The sequence below is a fragment of the Entelurus aequoreus genome, linkage group LG08 (assembly GCF_033978785.1).
Source record: "Entelurus aequoreus isolate RoL-2023_Sb linkage group LG08, RoL_Eaeq_v1.1, whole genome shotgun sequence".
NCBI classification, from domain to species: domain Eukaryota; kingdom Metazoa; phylum Chordata; class Actinopteri; order Syngnathiformes; family Syngnathidae; genus Entelurus; species Entelurus aequoreus.
The window spans coordinates 72,123,739-72,143,088 of NC_084738.1; the positions used below are offsets into that span (position 1 = coordinate 72,123,739).

Consider the following 19,350-nt stretch of genomic DNA (forward strand, 5'->3'; position numbering starts at 1 on the left):
TGTCTTGCCCAAGGACACAACGGCAGTGACTAGGATGGCGGAAGCGGGAATCGAACCTGCAACCCTCAAGTTGCTGGCACGGCCACTCTACCAACCGAGCTATACCGCCCCGTATAGGTGGAGAGCTAATGTTTTTAGCATAGCTCTGTGCGGTCCGGTTGCTAAGTTAGCTTCAATGGCGTCGTTAGCACAGCATTGTTAACCTTCGCCAGCCTGGAAAGCATTAACCGTGTATTTACATGTCCACGGTTTAATAGTATTGTTGATTTTCTATCTATCCTTCCAGTCAGGGGTTTATTTTTTTTGTTTCTATATGCAGTTAAAGCTCTGCTTTTTATCCATAGATTTATCACATTTAATGTTTTATTATCTATAGCAAATGTAGCAAATTTGGTAAATAACCCAAAAATGTATATTTTGTTGTTTTCTTACTGTACCGAAAATGAACCGAACCGTGACCTCTAAACCGAGGTACGTACCCAACCCAAATGTTTGTGTACCGTTACACCCCTAGTTTTTGCTATAACTAAACTGGGTTTACATTGACAAAAAGGGCACAAAACATATGACTATGTTGTTTAACAACGTTAAAGGTAAAGTTAAAGTTGGTCTATAAATGTAAACATTAAATAATAATAAATGTATAAATAATGACTCATTTTTAACATTTCCATGAACTTAAGGGGAGTTATACAATCCATATATTGCATCGGGTTTGAAAATAAAAATAACAAAATGGCCCAAAATGATTTCATTTTTCAGTGGTGTCGTAGAATTTCTGACCTTTTGACCAATATTTCTTGTCTTTTAAGAATGTCCGCTCATTTTCAATTCTCTTGTATTTTGTGCCATTGAATGGAGCAGTTGTGGGACAAAAGTGAATATTAAGTCGTGCCAACCAGTCTATAGAATGTGTTGACTGTCTAAAGGATTCCAGTTGTTATGGAACAGATAGGGAAAACAACAAGACATTGACGCACTAGATAAGGAACAATGACGCACAAGAGACATATAAAAAATGGCAGAAGACCGGAACTGGACAGTGATTTTGGCTTGTGTGTGTCTTGTTTGCTCCGGAGTAACATGTGGTCTGTCTGCACGGCCAACTTAATTCAACCTGCACTTCTGATAATGGGTAAATACATTTGTTGTACTAAACTACTTTTGTTGCCTGTTTAAGCTTCGGACAATCCACTACAGTGGAAAAAGTTTGGACACCCCTGACCTGTACTGGAGATGTGTGAAGTTGACCTTGTGGACCTCCTGGGATGGTGAGATGAAGTGTGCGAGCGAGCCAACAAAAGTAGATTTGGGATTCCTGGTGTGGCGTGGAGGTGACTGGCGTGGCGTGGAGGTGACTGGCGTGGCGTGGCGGCAGTGGAATCTCTGGGAATGATTGTGCTGTCGTCTTTTGAGTCGGGAGTGTTAACTTCTCAACTAGACGGAATGCTAGAAGTAGTTTGGCTCTGTGGGAGGACTGATGGCATCCGAGGGCGTGCGGTGAGGGAAGCCGGGGGTGCTGGTCTGCGGACATGATGGGAGCTCTTCATTTGGTCTTTAGTTTGCCCGCCTCGCCGTCCAGCCGGCCCTCCTTGGCCAGCTTCTGGTTGAGTTGGCACAGCAGGCGGAGGAAGCCGTCGTTGGGGCCGATCTCCCGCTTCAGTCGCACGGTGGCCACCGCTTGCCGGGCGTCCATCTTGTGGCGCAGCATGAGGTAAGCCACCACCATGGTGGGCGAGCGGCTGTAGCCTTCTCTGCAGTGGACGTACACCTTGCCTGCAGGACACACACAACACACAGTTCTGGGTCTGCACCTTCCTCAGGGATGCCGGGTACCGGATCTAGTACTTCTTTGGCAGCGACCCAATCACGTAAAACCCAACGGTGCCATGTTACGGTACCTGGGTTGCAGGTGGCGTCACGCCCCAACTCCCCGCTCTTTTTTTTCCAAAAAAGCGCTAGCTTGAATAAATACACATTGGCTTTGCTATTGACATGCTAGTGATTAGCATTAGCAGTTTTACAATGTCAGAATAATTGTATGCAAGTTATCACGAAACTTCCTGTTCCCATAAGTTCCCGGCGAGCAGACAAAAGCTGTCTTTGATCTTACCAAGCAAAAGGCTCGTAAAACTCCACTGTGTACGATGGGAAGCGACATGAAGGTGTCGGTTTCTTCGATCTATTGTGATCCACAGGAAGATCTTGTCTTGACCCGAGATCTACAAAGCGGAGAGGAAGCAGGACCTGACGCAAGCTCCAGGCATCATTTCTTTGAACTGTTTTGTGACCAAGGGCAACGGCTGTTTACGACCCCCTCTCCCCTTAGAAACAGCTGTTGCCATGTAATCAGGGAAAGTCCAAATAAAAGAGGAGGCGTGCAATCCCTTCGTCAGAGCGTGGTGGAAGACTGTACAAGAGTACAGCCCAGACGTTTCTCCTCATTGAGCTAAATTGAATCCTGTCTCTGTTTAATTCCTTGCTTCTTGTCTGTTTAATAGATGTCATCGGTGTTTGAACCTGACATACAACACCTCCAAATGTCTTCATAAAAACTACAACTAAGATGCACGTTACGATCAAACAGCTGGTGCGTAAAAGCTACAACACGTACAGTATTTACACTTTTTGGGGCGCCACAGACTGAACTGACAAGCCAAGGCAGCATAAACCAGTGTTTCCCATAAACTGCCAAGATACCTGTGGCGGTGGGGGCGTGGCTATGGGCGTGGCTATGGGCGTGGCCACCGTGACATCGTCGAGTAATTTGCATAATTTACTGCAATGATATGATTTTCTCTAAAAAGGCTAAAAAAATGTATACTTACTAATTAATAACAGTTTTGTTTTAAACATCCATCCATCCATCCATTTTACAATATAATTACAACACTTTATGTACATATTTATATACAGATTTGAACAATAAGTTATTCATTGAAAAATATTTATTAATTGTGGTTCTTACAAAAAATATATCTTATAAAATATAAAAGCTAAAATGTCTCTTAAAGCTCTGCCCCTTTAATTAGTGCATACTAAATCATTTAACTTTAGCCTACTACTACAAGCATATTATTTACCAGCAACATAAAGTGAAACAGAGGCAGAGGTGTCCTGCCACAGTCAGTAACAAATAAACAGAAAACAGTAGTGGTCAAATACAAATAAGGCAACAAGAGAAGTATCCTACACTTCTCTTTTGTAAAGTAAATGTGAACAGCCTATATGGGCATCTACATCAACTGTATGATCATCTACATCTACTATATGATCATCTACATCTACTATATGATCATCTACATCTACTATATGATCATCTACATCTACTATATGATCATCTACATCTACTATATGATCATCTACATCTACTATATGATCATCTACATCTACTATATGATCATCTACATCTACTATATGATCATCTACATCTGCTATATGATCATCTACATCTACTATATGATCATCTACATCTACTATATGATCATCTACATCTACTATATGATCATCTACATCTACTATATGATCATCTACATCTGCTATATGATCATCTACATCTACTATATGATCATCTACATCTACTATATGATCATCTACATCTACTATATGATCATCTACATCTACTATATGATTTGCCTGAGAAGCTGGACAGGACAAAAAAAAAAAAAATTTTTATTTTTATTTGTGGCGGACGTAATTCTTTCGTGGCGGGCCGCCACAAATAAATGAATGTGTTGGAAACACTGATAAACTATACACTACTGCCATCTGACGTCCTGGACTTGCAACTTATTGTCATAGTTGAGACTTAGTTAGAAATGTGATAAAGAAACAACTGGACAGCAGTTATCAGATCATTTTAATGAGATTTGATCATCAAAAACAACTCTTCCTGACTATAAGCCAATACTTTTTTCTTACGCTTTGAACCCTGCGTATTATAAAACAGTGAGGCTAATTTATGGATTTGTCTTGAATGTGTTGGACAGTTTTCATTCCACCTAAGCAGAGACACAGAAAAGGCAGGATATTGTTAGTGCTACGGCGCCAAGTGGGAGAAATCCCTTGCTGCGGGTGTTGCGGTTTGAAAATAGACTTCCTGTTTTAATGCCTTTCTGTAAATACAATAAATACATGAATTACCGTAAATTCCGCTCTATAAGCCACTACTTTTTTTCCAACGCTTTGAACCCTGCTGCTTATAAAACTGTACAACTGTAATGTTTTGTATTCAACAATTTTGTTGCAACAGACACTGAAAAGGTGTGTCATTGTCATTTGCAGAATCTTTCACAACGTATATATCTGCAATTTATAGTCCGGTGCAACTAATAATCTAAAATAGTGTGTGTGTGGCGCTCTATAGTCGGGAAAATAGGGTAATATTTATTGACACGCACAAAAGTACCAAAAATGGGTAGCGTTGAGCACCAATATGGCTTCCCAGGTACCAGGAGTGTATCTTAATCTTCTCTATCGCAAGTTTCACCAATCTTTCCTCACAGCGGCTTCAATGAGAGTACAAAAGTTGGACCTGCCACCCTGTGCAGTTGGGAAAATGCGTCTTTCGCAGTGCGGCATCTACTCTGTGGGATATGTGTGTGTGTAAAAGAGGAGCTTATAGCATCTCCACTGCAGCTCCTCATTAAAATCCTTGACCTCCAACCTTTTGCTTGCACAGAATGTGCCAATAATGCAAAAGCTGACACTGCGGCAGCACACTGCTTGGCTCCTGATTTCATGGTAGCCTGGCCTTTATGTGGATCGTACAGCCTGGATGTCATACGTGGTAGAAAAGTTGTTGAAGGAAGCTACAAGTGTGCGGTCCCATAGCGGAATATGGAGCAGGACTCTGGGGAGAGTCAGAATTAGATTGTCATCCGGGTTAAAGCAATGTCTGGTCAGTGACGTTGATACACACACTTCCATGACACAACTTACCAACTCAACTGGAGGTAGGACCCAACACCCTCGTGGAAATCAATTCAAGTCAACTTCATCGGAGCTTGGCCACCAAAACATCACAATTAGCCTTTTTTTTAAAGAAAAACTAACTTTCAGGTAAGATATATTGCATATAACACAATGTAGTGTTATAAAACACTGAAATTAGGGATGGTGCCCTTCACATATTAACCAATACGTTAACAAGGACCAGTTTTGGTGTACTTTTGTATGTGTTAATATTCTTTGTTTTTGATCATCAATCAATCAATGTTTATTTATATAGCCCTAAATCACAAGTGTCTCAAAGGGCTGCACAAGCCACAACAACATCCTCGGTACAGAGCCCACATACGGGCAAGGAAAAACTCACCCCAGTGGGACGTCGGTGAATGACTATGAGAAACCTTGGAGAAGACCGCATATGTGGGTAACCCCCCACAGCAACCTTTTCACTTAGGGGATGCAATGGACTAAGAAATATATATATATATATATATATATATATATATATATATATATATATATATATATATATATATATATATATATATATATATATATATATGTATATATATATATATATATATATATATATATATATATATATATATATATATACTATATATACTGTATATGAACATACAATGGATAATTTAATATTAAGAGTATGTGAATATATATATATATATATATATATATATATATATATATATATATATATATATATATATATATATATATATATATATACTGTATATGAACATACAATGGATAATTGACTATATAGAGTTTGTGAATATATATATATATATATATATATATATATATATATATATATATATATATATATATATATATATATATATATATATATATATATATATATATATATATATATATATACATACTGTACATGAACATACAATGGATAATTGACTATATAGAGTTTGTGAAAGTGTGACTCCTATATTGTTTACTTCCATGATGACCTCCTTAAAGTTTTGTAATTAATGAGAAATATCAAGCAGCTAAAATGTAGCAAACATGAATAATAATAATAAAATGTAGCAAACATGGATAAGTGTGGAGAGTGTTTGACATTTTTCCCATTTCGTTTCCCAGGCGTTTCCGGGTGTTGTTGATTAGTGGCTGTGGCTTTGCATAGTAGACTTTTGACCTTGCACTTACAGATGTAGCGACCAACTGTAGTTACTGACAGTGGCTTTCTGAAGTGTTCCTGAGCCCATGTGGTGATATCCTTTACACACTGGTGTGGCTTGTTGATGCAGTACAGCCTGAGGGATGGAAGGTCACGGTCTTAGCTGCTTACGTGCAGTGATTTCTCCACATACTCTCAACCCTTTGATGATATTACGGAGCGTAGATGGTGAAATCCCTAAATTCCTTGCAATAGCTGCTTGAGAAAGGTTGTTCTTAAACTGTTCAACAATTTGCTCAGGCATTTGTTGACAAAGTGGTGACCCTCGCCCCATCCTTGTTTGTGAATGACTGAGCATTTCATGGAATCTACTTTTATAGCCAATCATGGCACCCACCTGTTCCCAATTAGCCTGCACACCTGTGGGATGTTCCAAATAAGTGTTTGATGAGCATTCCTCAACTTTATCAGTATTTATTGCCACCTTTCACAACTTCTTTGGCACGTGTTGCTGACATCAAATTATAAACTTAATGATTATTTGCACAAAAAAAAATGTTTATGAGTTTGAACATGAAATATGTTGTCTTTGTAGCATATTCAACTGAATATGGCTTGAAAAGGATTTGCAAATCATTGTATTCTGTTTATATTTACATCTAACAATTTCCCAACTCCTATGGAAACGGGGTTTGTATTATCAACCATGACATTGGGTTCAATTACAGCTGACGTTAGATGGCGGTAATGTATAGTCTAAGGTAAGTTTTTATGTTTTTGTTGCGCCCTAAAAGTATTGATATTGTAAAATATTGTAGTTATTACACACTAGCTGTTAAATTGTAACGTGCATCTTACATGAACAATTTTGGAGGGGTTGAAATCGCCATGTAAAACTGCTAATACTAATGATTAGCATGTCAATAGTAAAGCCAAAGTATATTAGCATCAAGCTAGCGCATTTTTGGAAAAGTGGAGCCTTTCATTACTTATGTTGGAGCGTTTTTTGAGTCAATTTCTTAGTTGGCATTGAAAATTGTAACATTAACTAGAGTTAGTTGAGCTTAGTCTGCTCTCAGTGCCGCTGGAGTGCCGCTGGAGTCTGCAACCGGGCGTGACGTCGAGCACAACTGAGGTATCGTTACATGGCATCTGGCATCGTTGGATTTTAGGTGAATCGGCGGGAGTTGGCGGGATGCCTCCAATGCGGAGGTATCATAAGATGATGCCTCCAATGCGGAGGTATCATAAGATGATGCCTCCAATGCGGAGGTATCATAAGATGAAACATACAAGCTATTAAATAGCCAACAATTTAAGAATGAATAAAAGATATCATTCTACACATCGAGTGCTAAAACTGCCAAGAGTTCATCAATATATCAGTGTGCAGATTTTTAAACATCGCAAAAGGTTTTTATTTTAGAGGAAGTTAGATTTTGTGTTTTCTTTGTTGCTATTTTAACTGTTTTTTTAATACATAAACAAGGTTAATTGGTTTTTTTTTTTAGCACTTTGCCTTTCCTTTCTTTTAAATGGACAACATTTTATTACTCATTTTAATTATTGTAACAGTTGAATGAGCAGCACAGCTACAGTATAAATACATTTTTATGAATTTAATTAGTCAGTAAGCTGTCAGAATAAATGTATATAAGTTATCACACGGCCTGTGGTTGCTATCCATTTGTGCTCACCAAGCTGTCTCTGATCTTATCAAGCAAAAGGCGGACAGCTTGTAAATCTCCACTGTGTGCGGTGGAATGCGCCGTAGAGGTGTCGGTTTCTCAGATCTGGACATCCTCGGGAAGGGCCTTATCAGGACCCGAAATCTACGAGCAGAGAGGGGGCAAGCCTGACACCGCTCCAAGCACCTTTTGTTGTAACTGTTTATGACCCAGTGCAGCTTCTGCATAATGAGACCCCTCCCGTTAGAAGCAGCTGCAGCTATGTAATCAGGGAATGCCCAAATAGATGCGTGGGGGTGACGCTGTACGAGGGCGCCGGTCCACACGCTCTCCTCGTGAGCTAAATTGAATCCTGTCTCTGTTTGATTCCATGCTTCTTGTCCTGTTTAATAGATAGTTCGGTTGTTTGAACCTGACATAAGCACACGCCTAAAATAACTTAAGCTGCGTTTAGAAGTGGACTGGAAAAATTATAGCCATTAAATATGTGTACACTTTAATCGACTAATCCTTAATATAATGGTTGACTAATCATTAAATATAATGGTTGACTAATCATTAGTTGCAGCCCTACTGTCCAGGTGACTTTTCCTCTTTTAACCACAATTCCTTCATTTTGACTTTCTCTTCTCACGCCATGCAAAGACTCAACCAAACTTGATAGTTGATACTGTCAGCTGATTGGCTGTCAGCGTGTCCCTCCCACTGATCAGTCATCACTTCCTGCTTACCAGAGAGCCAGTGTTTTGTTCATGCAACCAACCAGGCATTTGTTATAAATATGGATTGGGTGTCACGTGTGCTCACCTTTGCCGTTGTTGTGTGCGAGCGCCTTGTCGATGAAGTCGGCCCCCTCCTCAAAGAAGGCACTGAGGTCAAAGTGCTCCGTGTCGTTGGCCTTGAAGCCGTGGTAGGTGATGCCCGTGCCGGCGTAGAAGTCGGCGCTGGTGTTGACGTGCATGAAGGAGGTGCCCTCGGCCATGTTGAGCACGTGGGTCACGCCCAGTTTCTGCAGACGCATTGCATTCTGGGCCACGAACCTGCAGGGGGTGCACCCGTTAGCAGACAAGCATGTGAAAGAGCCCAGGAGAGGCTGATTGATGGAGAGAAGAAGCTGCAGTGATAAAAAGAGAGAGTCAGCACAAGTTAAGTGAAAGTGATATATGTGCTGCATCTTTCAGAACATTCTGCTGCCTGACTTTGTAACAATATCTGCTGTTGTCTTCCTTTTATACTTTGGCAACTGGCCCATGTACCGCCATAGAACTTCTTTATCCATCCATCCATCATTAATCATTTGCACTGCAAAAAGTCAGTGTTCAAAAACAAGAAACAAAAATACAAAAATGAGGGGTATTTTATTTGAACTAAGCAAAATGATCTGCCAATAGAACACGAACATTTGGCTTGTCGAGATTTTCCAAAACAAGTCAAATTAGCTAACCTCAATGAACCCAAAAATAGCTTCAAATAAGTATATTCTCACTAATAACAAGTGCACTTTTCTTGGTAGGACAAAAAAATGAGACCTTTTTGCTCAATATGTTGAAAAATATTCTTAAATGAAGTAAATGCCAGTGCCATTATCTTGACATAATGATATGCATTACATTTCTTGAAAGCAGCAAACTTATACTAAAAACTAGTTAATTGTTGTTAATGATAAGACAACAAGGCAAGCGCTTGTTACTCTCGGGGTCTCCTAGCCGCTCAGGCAAATCATATGGTCTAAAAATGCATTTTTCCATCGATAACATGACATCATCGCGCCAAGTGCGTGCTCTTTTAGTCAATTAGTGCGCATTTATTTTTATGATATATTATATATACTGTATATATATATCTATATATATATCTATATATATCTATATATATATATATATATATATAGATATATATAGATATATATATACAGTGTTTCCCACACATTCATTTATTTGTGGCGGCCCACCACGAAAGAATTACGTCCGCCACAAAAAATAAAAAATTTTTTTTTTTTTTTTTTTTTTTTGTCCTGTCCAGCTTCTCAGGCAAATCATATAGTAGATGTAGATGCTCATATAGGCTGTTCAGATTTACTTTACAAAAGAGAAGTGTTCTCTTGTTGCTTTATTTGTATTTGACCACTACTGTTTTCTGTTTATTTGTTACTGACTGTGGCAGGACACCTCTGTCTCTGTTTCACTTTATGTTGCTGGTAAATAATATGCTTGTAGTAGTAGGCTAAAGTTAAATTATTTAGTATGCACTAATTAAAGGGGCAGAGCTTTAAGAGACATTTTAGCTGTTATATTTTATAAGACATATTTTTTGTAAGAACCACAATTAATAAATATATTTCAGTGAATAACTTATTGTTCAAATCTGTATATAAATATGTACATAAAGTGTTGTAATTATATTGTAAAATAGATGGATGGATGGACGTTTAAAACAAAACTGTTATTAATTAGTAAGTATACATTTTTTTAGCCTTTTTAGAGAAAATCATATCATTGTAGTAAATTATGCAAATTACTCGATGATGTCATGGTGACCACGCCCATAGCCACGCCCCCACCGCCACAGGTATCTTGGCAGTTTATGGGAAACACTGATATATATATATATATATATATATATATATATATATATATATATATATATATATATATATATATATATATATATATATATATATATATATATATATATATATATTAGGGCTGCAACTAACGATTAATTTGATTGTCGATTAATCTGTCGATTATTACTTCGATTAATCGATTAATAATCGGATAAAAGAGACTACATTTCTATCCTTTCCAGTATTTTATTGGAAAAAAAACAGCATACTGGCCCCATACTTATTTTGATTATTGTTTCTCAGCTGTTTGTACATGTTGCAGTTTATAAATAAAGGTTTATTTAAAAAAAAAAAAAATTTAAAAAATTTAAAAAATAAAATAAAATAAAATAAAATAAAATAAAATTAAAAAAAAAAGCCTCTGTGCATGCGCATAGCATAGATCCAACGAATCGATGACTAAATTAATTGGCAACTATTTTTATAATCGATTTTAATCGATTTAATCGATTAGTTGTTGCAGCCCTAATATATATATATATATATATATATATATATATATATATATATATATATATATATATATATATACACAAATGACATGATGGTATTGCGTTCAAACCCAAACAGTTTTACCAAACATAATGAATAATCATGATTAATAATCCTGATTTCAATATTGATAAAAATGATCTTAATTATTATTTTGCCCATAATGCTGCAGTCCTATGTGTAAGACTAGACCTCATACATGAACACTATTTGTATCTATATGGACAAAGTGCAGTTACATCTCATGTCCATAGGGTGCCATCTTTCAAATTGTTCACTTTTTTATTTATGTTCTTATTTGATATTACTTTGTTTATATTGCTTTCATATGCACACTCAACTTTCTACTCAAGGTACATGTATACAATTTGTGTTGGGTTTTAAAAAAAATAACATTTGGTTAAAAGACTTCAGTATAAGTAGTTATAAGCACATTTAAAATGGCCGCCATAATAACGATAACCATGATAAGAAATGTTCATCCCTACTCTGTATACAAATGAGAAGGTTTAATTCCCGGGGGAATTGTTGAAGGACTGCAGCACCTTGGCGCAGGTCCTCTGTATGAGAGGCCAGCACACACTACATCTGCTTGCATCCAATTAGGGCAGCAGTCAGGCGGCAGTAAGCACAAGGAGGTGGTGGCAGGCGATCAATAACACCTGGCGCTGTCAGGGCAACACAGAACACCACCTTCCTCCCACACGCCCAGCGTTAATGATTGGGCAGAGTGTTGTTTACACACTTATTTGTGTTGTAGCGGCCAGAGTGCTAAAGTGCACGCATGGCATCCTTCCCAGCCTCCTCTACTCCAACTGCAGACTGATGACATGGTGAGGGTCATGCTACAAAAGATGGAGCTAAGCCTCCTCTACTCCAACTGCAGACTGATGACATGGTGAGGGTCATGCTACAAAAGATGGAGCTAAGTCTCCTCTACTCCAACTGCAGACTGATGACATGGTGAGGGTCATGCTACAAAAGATGGAGCTAAGTCTCCTCTACTCCAACTGCTCGGGATCTGACTAGTAAATTAGAAGGAAAGGAAGCAGCCAAGGACTCGTAAAGCAGGCGCTTCTTAGAACCTAGCCCAGGATTGAGTGATGGGGAAGTCTGAGTTGTTAATGCCTTGAGAGTGGACACATTGATGGGGAAGTCTGAGATGTCAATGCCTTGAGAGTGGACACATTTATGGGGAAGTCTGAGATGTCAATACCTTGAGAGTGGACACATTGATGGGGAAGTCTGAGATGTCAATGCCTTGAGAGTGGACACATTGATGGGGAAGTCTGAGATGTCAATACCTTGAGAGTGGACACATTGATGGGGAAGTCTGAGAAGTAAATGCCAGACAGATTGATGCTCTGGCTCTTGCTGCACTTATGCTGTACCAACATAGCCACAAAACCTTCTAAACACAGCTGTAGTACACATCGCTGGACTATAAGCCGATATTTTTTTTCCTGCACTTTGAACCTTGTGGCTTATAAAACGGTGTGTCTAGTTTGTAGATTTGTCTTTGTTGATGGTCATATTGCTAATATATATATACTTTTTTTGTTAAAACAAGCAAATAAACTGAAAAGGTGTTTTGTTGTTTGTGCTATGGCGCCATCTTTTGGACGAGTGCTGCAGTGTCCTTCCATTTAGTGCTTTCAAACCGTCTTCTCGCCGTCCATAGCGTTTTTACTAGTAAGCATTCTTCAATCATCACCCCAAGCAATGTCTGTAAGTTTTACAATATAACTAAAGCAATCCTTACTTACTAAACCATCTGTGTGATGTCTGTAGGAGTGTTTTCATGCATATTTGTACGTGCTATCGGAATGTAATCAAGCGAGCCTTGTTAGCATTAGCTAACATGCTAACACATTACAAGTGTCTGTGTTAGTATTATTAACTTACAATGACATTCTTTTTGTATGGTTTCACTTTCACAAAATCCTCATTAAATTCACCAAAACGTCAGCGTGGAGTTATTGTGTCGGTTTAGCTGATTGGAGAGCTAGCTTGACCATGACTTCTGTTTTGTTTGATCAGCCGTTTACAGCCAGACACCGTTTTCAACAAGCTTTCCAACAATACCAAACTGTTTAATATCGGGTAAATATAAACAAATGGGTCACACCTCAAATGTTGAGACACACTGACTTTATATAGCAAATATCAAATTGTAACAAAACATTCTATGTGATTAGTTGTTCTCTAAATTGAGCATTTTCAAGCACAAAAAAGAAGTAAAATGACAAATACTCCAGTAGTACTGGCCACTAGACCAGGCCACAACAATCAGACTGTGCTGTTCAGTGGGTCACACCTCAAATGTTGAGCCCCACTGACTTTGTCTTGAAGAAGTTGACCATAAATCAGTGCAATTTCCCCCTTTTCAAAAGTTCATAACTTTCTTTCATCACAAGAAAATGATACATTACTAACTGGAATCGTCTTTGCAAGACCTGTCTGACGATACTGCTTTCATGTAAATAGATGAAACTTCCACACACATACCTACAACTAGCAACTGGATCTCATTGATGTTATTTACATTGAATCTGATTGAAAAGGCAGCAGCTTCTCAATCATCGTGGACACATACTGTATGTTAGAGCTAACTAAAGCCGTCTTACTTTAAAAGCTATATTTATTATTTAAACCAGTGGTCCCCAACCTTTTTTGCACCACGGACCGGTTTAATGTAGGCATAATTTTCAGCTTCCCACTTGTGAAAAATACAAGTGACTACAACGCTGAGCCCTGGACTTGTTTCTTTGCAATGACATGCTGATGGCAATCAGCCTTTGGCTACAATCAAAATGCTGAGGCAAACATTTCCAGATCAACACCGTATGAAAAAATAGTGATTTTTTTTAGTTGTGATTTCCTTCTCTGCATGAAAGTTTAAAAGTAGCGTATATTAATGCAGTATGAAGAAGAATGTTTGGATGTAGACACATAGAATCATCATACTGCTGTGATTATATGCATCAAGTGTTCATTCAAGGCTAAGGCTAAATACCCACATATATATCAGTGTTTCCCACACATTCATTTATTTGTGGCGGCCCGCCACGAAAGAATTACGTCCGCCACAAATAAAAAATAATTTAAAAAAATACAAATTAAATTAAAAATTAAAAAAAAAAATTAATTTTATTTTTTTATTTTTTTTGTCCTCTCCAGCTTCTCAGGCAAATAATATAGTTGATGTAGATGCCCATATCGGCTGTTCAGATTTACTTTACAAAAGAGAAGTGTAGGATACTTCTCTTGTTGCCTTATTTGTATTTGACTTTTTTTTTTCTTTCTTTTTATTAATCAATCAACAAAACAATACACAACAATACCACAACAATGCAATCCAATTCCAAAACCAAACCCGTCCCACCAATGTTAAGAATGACAACAAACAGAGCAATTAAGAGCAATTGAGGACACACAAACATGACACGGAACAATACAAATGTAGTGAAACAAAAATGAACATTATCGACAACAGCATCAATATTGGTAATAATTTCAAAATAGCAGTGATTAAAAAAAATAACCCTCATTGATATTATCATTAAAAACATTAATAAAAAATAATTACAAAAATTAGAAATGAACAATAGTGTCACAGTGGCCCACACCTGCATCACATCTCACAAGCTTGACAACACACTGTGTCCAATATTTTCCACAAAGATATAATAAGTCATATTTTGGTTCATTTAATAGTTGAAACAAATTTAAATAATGGATCCCATATTCCAATATATGACTCATTATTATCTAAACTAAATGCAGTTTGTTCTACTGATATCATCTCCATAGCTTGTGTGTACCAGTCAGTATGAGTTGGACTATCAACAGCTATCCATTTTTTAAATATTACCCTTTTTGTTATTATGCATATTGAAAGAAAAGCATTTTTACTCTTTGATGACATGTTACTAAATTGATGGAGATCCCCAAGAATACAAGTTTGCAGTGTCATTGGGATGTTTATATTAAGGAATGTGATTGCTTCTTTTGTTGTTTTCAACCATAACTCTTTTATTTTCTGACATTCCCACAATAAATGAACAAGAGTTCCCTCAGCTGCCCGACACTTCATACATAACTTGCTATCTACTACACCAATTTTAAACAGCTGAGAAGACGTAAAATACAATCTATTCAATATCTTAAATTGAGTCAGTTTATCTTTAATGCTTCTAAAGGGCTTATTGGCATTTTTCCAAATATCATTCCATGATATGTCTCTTTCATCGAAAATGTTTAAGTCCATCATCCATTTCCGAACACATGCATCATTTGCATTTCTAGTGTGGTGTTCATTTATTATTCCATAAAATAGTTTAATTAATTTCTTAATTGTATCTTGATTAAAAAGTGCATCTTCCAGTTCATGGCTATTTAAAGACATACTTTCAGAGGATATGCATTTATTTACAGCGTGTTATAATGAGATAAAATTTAAAAAATGATTTCTGGGTACATTAAATTGTTCAACTAAATCATTGAACGGTTATTATTTGACTTTATTAAATGTATTTATATTAGAAACACAACATGTGTATATAAGAAAGGGTGCAAAGTGCGCAGGCAGTAGGAAACACATGGTTAAGTGTAGGGAGTAAAACTGATGGTAGTCTAAAGTTCAAGATTTTTGGAGCTCTTTGTTCAGTGGATCAGATGTTTGATGAAGCTCTGTGTCTATCTACCACCACTACTGTTTTCTGTTTATTTGTTACTGACTGTGGCAGGACACCTCTGCCTCTGTTTCACTTTATGTTGCTGGTAAATAATATGCTTGTAGTAGTAGGCTAAAGTTAAATTATTTAGCATGCACTAATTAAAGGGGCAGAGCTTTGAGACATTTTAGCTTTTATATTTATAAGATATATATTTTTTGTAAGAAACACAATTAATAAATATATTCCAGTGAATAACTTATTGTTCAAATCTGTATATAAATATGTACATAAAGTGTTGTAATTATATTGTAAAATGGATGGATGGATGGACGTTTAAAACAAAACTGTTATTATTAATTAGTAAGTATACATTTTTTGAGCCTTTTTAGAGAAAATCAAATCATTGTAGTAAATTATGCAAATTACTCGATGATGTCATGGTGACCACGCCCATGGCCACGCCCCCACCGCCACAGGTATCTTGGCAGTTTATGGGAAACACTGTATATGGTGTATCGCGATATGGCCTTAAAATATCGCAATATTAAAAAAAGGCCATATTGCCCAGCCCTTGCTGTATGTATACTTTTGACCCAGCACATTTGCTCACATTTTCAGTAGACACATAATAAATTCATAAAAGAAGCAAACTTCATGAATGTTTTTTGTGACCAACAAGTATGTGCTCCAATCACTACATTACCAAAAAATAAGACTTGTAGAAATGATTGGAATCTCAAAAAGACAGCCATGACATGATGTTCTTTACACGTGTATGTACACTTTTCACCACTTTTGCCAGTTCCATTGGCAGCAAAACAGGCCCAGAGCATAATACTACCACCACCATGCTTGACGGTAGGAATGGTGTTCCTGGGGATTAAAGGCCTCACCTTTGCTCCTCCAAACATATTGGCGGGCGCGGCCGCCGCTGCTGTTCACTGCTCCCCTCACCTCCCAGGGGGTGAACAAGGTGATGGGTCAAATGCAGAGGACAAATTTCACCACGCCTAGTGTGTGTGTGTGTGTGTGTGTGTGTGTGTGTGTGTGTGTGTGTGTGTGTGTGTGTGTGTGTGTGTGTGTGTGTGTGTGTGTGTGTGTGTGTGTGTGACAATCATTGGTACTTTAACTTTAACGTTAAGGGTATTGCGGCCAAACAGCTCCATTTTAGTTTCATCTGACATCACATGGACAAAGATAAGACCTTCTGGAGGAAAGTTCTGTGGGGACAACAGCTTTAAACAACAACCAATGCTTTAAACAACAACCACTGCTTTAAACAACAACCACTGCTTTAAACAACAACCAATGCTTTAAACAACAACCACTGCTTTAAACAACAACCACTGCTTTAAACAACAACCACTGCTTTGAACAACAACCACTGCTTTAAACAACAACCACTGCTTTAAACAACAACCAATGCTTTAAACGACAACCACTGCTTTAAACAACAACCACTGCTTTAAACAACAACCACTGCTATAAACAACAACCACTGCTTTAAACAACAACTGCTTTAAACGACAACCACTGCTTTAAACGACAACCACTGCTTTAAACAACAACCACTGCTTTAAACAACAACTGCTTTAAACAACAACCACTGCTTTAAACAACAACTGCTTTAAACAACAACCACTGCTTTAAACAACAACTGCTTTAAACAACAACCACTGCTTTAAACAACAACCACTGCTTTAAACAACAACCACTGCTTTAAACAACAACTGCTTTGAACAACAACTGCTTTGAACAACAACCACTGCTTTAAACAACAACCACTGCTTTAAACAACAACCACTGCTTTAAACAACAACCACTGCTTTAAACAACCACTGCTTTGAACAACAACCACTGCTTTAAACAACAACCACTGCTTTAAACAACAGCCACTGCTTTAAACAACAACTGCTTTAAACAACAACCACTGCTTTAAACAACAACCACTGCTTTAAACAACAACTGCTTTGAACAACAACCACTGCTTTAAACAACAACTGCTTTAAACAACAACCACTGCTTTAAACAACAACTGCTTTGAACAACAACCACTGCTTTAAACAACAACCACTGCTTTAAACAACAACCACTGCTTTAAACAACAACCACTGCTTTAAACAACAACCACTGCTTTAAACAACAACTGCTTTAAACAACAACCACTGCTTTAAACAACAATCACTGCTTTAAACGACAACCACTGCTTTAAACAACAACCACTGCTTTAAACAACAATCACTGCTTTAAACGACAACCACTGCTTTAAACAACAACCACTGCTTTAAACAACAACTGCTTTAAACAACAACCACTGCTTTAAACAACAACTGCTTTAAACAACAACAACTGCTTTAAACAACAACCACTGCTTTAAACAACAACCACTGCTTTAAACAACAACCACTGCTTTAAACAACAACTGCTTTAAACAACAACCACTGCTTTAAACAACAACCACTGCTTTAAACAACAACAACTGCTTTAAACAACAACCACTGCTTTAAACAATAACCACTGCTTTAAACAACAACCACTGCTTTAAACGACAACCACTGCTTTAAACAACAACCACTGCTTTAAACAACAACCAATGCTTTAAACAACAACCACTGCTTTAAACAACAACAACAAGAAAAATGGCGCGAGCCGGAAGTAGAGGAGGGCGGAAGTGGGACATGTCCGACTACCTGTCAGCGTCACAAGTAGTAGTAATAATAATAATAATAATAATAATAATAATAATAATGGATATAAATGTAAGACTCACGCGTTGCCGATGTAGATGTTGGGGAAGACGAGGTTGAAGTGCTGCGTGGGGAGGCTGTAGAAGCCGCTGCCGTTGGACAGCAGCTCGTTGAGTTGCTGGACGCTCACCTCGCCGCCCACACACGCCGCCGCTGGCGCGTCCTTCTGCCGCTTGGTGGGACTGTGGTGCTTCTTCATGGTCGGTGTGACAATGGACGTCGGACTGAAGTTGGTCAGGAGCTAACACTTCTCTTGGCGACCATACTTGTCCACGCACGTGAGTCGTGAGCGCTCGCCGTCTTGGTCTACAAAAGGTGTCTGGCGAATTTACATCAAGCTACAAGACATCGCACGGCTGGTTTCCTCGTGGAACCTTCAAAATAAAAGCGTAGCGAGAATTTATTAAATACAAATAAATCGTGCGCAGTGTAACTAAAGCGTTGAATAAAATACACGACATTTTCGAACACTAAACTATTTTATTACCAGGGCAGAGCGTTTTAAATACCTTAAAACAGCTATTCATTGCATTTATTTTGACATTAAACTTCCTCTTTTTACGTGATTGCAGCCGCTAGCTTAGCTGAGTGTTGCTCCCAGCAGACAGTGAGTGACACGCCCCACCGGCGAACACAAAAGCCCAGATCCTGGTCTTGGTTCTTGTCCCTGCCTGGTAAGGTCTACGGGATGGACGAAAACCTACATAATAAACTATTGACGGAACAGGAAGTCGACGTATTTAGTGAATGTAGGGGGATACGTCAACTCCTCCTTGCGAACACGATTACATGTAGTAACTCCCTCCTCCTCTGGGTGTCGCCATTTCCCCCCTATGCTGTGAGCGGTGTGAAATGACGTCACTTTTAGTTTCGCCTTAAATGGACTGGGGAAAATGATGATTTTAAGTCTTTACGTTAAAAATTTTTTAAGAATATTTAAATTCATAGGCAAATTCATTAATTCAATCATCAATAAATCAATGTTTATTTATATAGCCCTAAATCACAAGTG

At 37.8% G+C, this 19,350-nt stretch overlaps 1 protein-coding gene across 1 annotated transcript; it reads right to left on the minus strand.

Annotated features, from left to right (window-relative positions):
- Window positions 1-110: 110 nt before the first annotated feature.
- Window positions 111-18,699, minus strand: dusp3a (dual specificity phosphatase 3a). The gene is made up of 3 exons (XM_062055172.1): window positions 18,362-18,699; window positions 8,602-8,834; window positions 111-1,776 (listed from the first exon to the last, which is right to left on the minus strand). The coding sequence occupies exons 1-3, from the start codon at window positions 18,535-18,537 to the stop codon at window positions 1,547-1,549; spliced, it is 639 nt and encodes a 212-aa protein (XP_061911156.1). The 5' UTR covers window positions 18,538-18,699; the 3' UTR covers window positions 111-1,546.
- Between the last annotated feature and the right edge of the window lie 651 nt (window positions 18,700-19,350).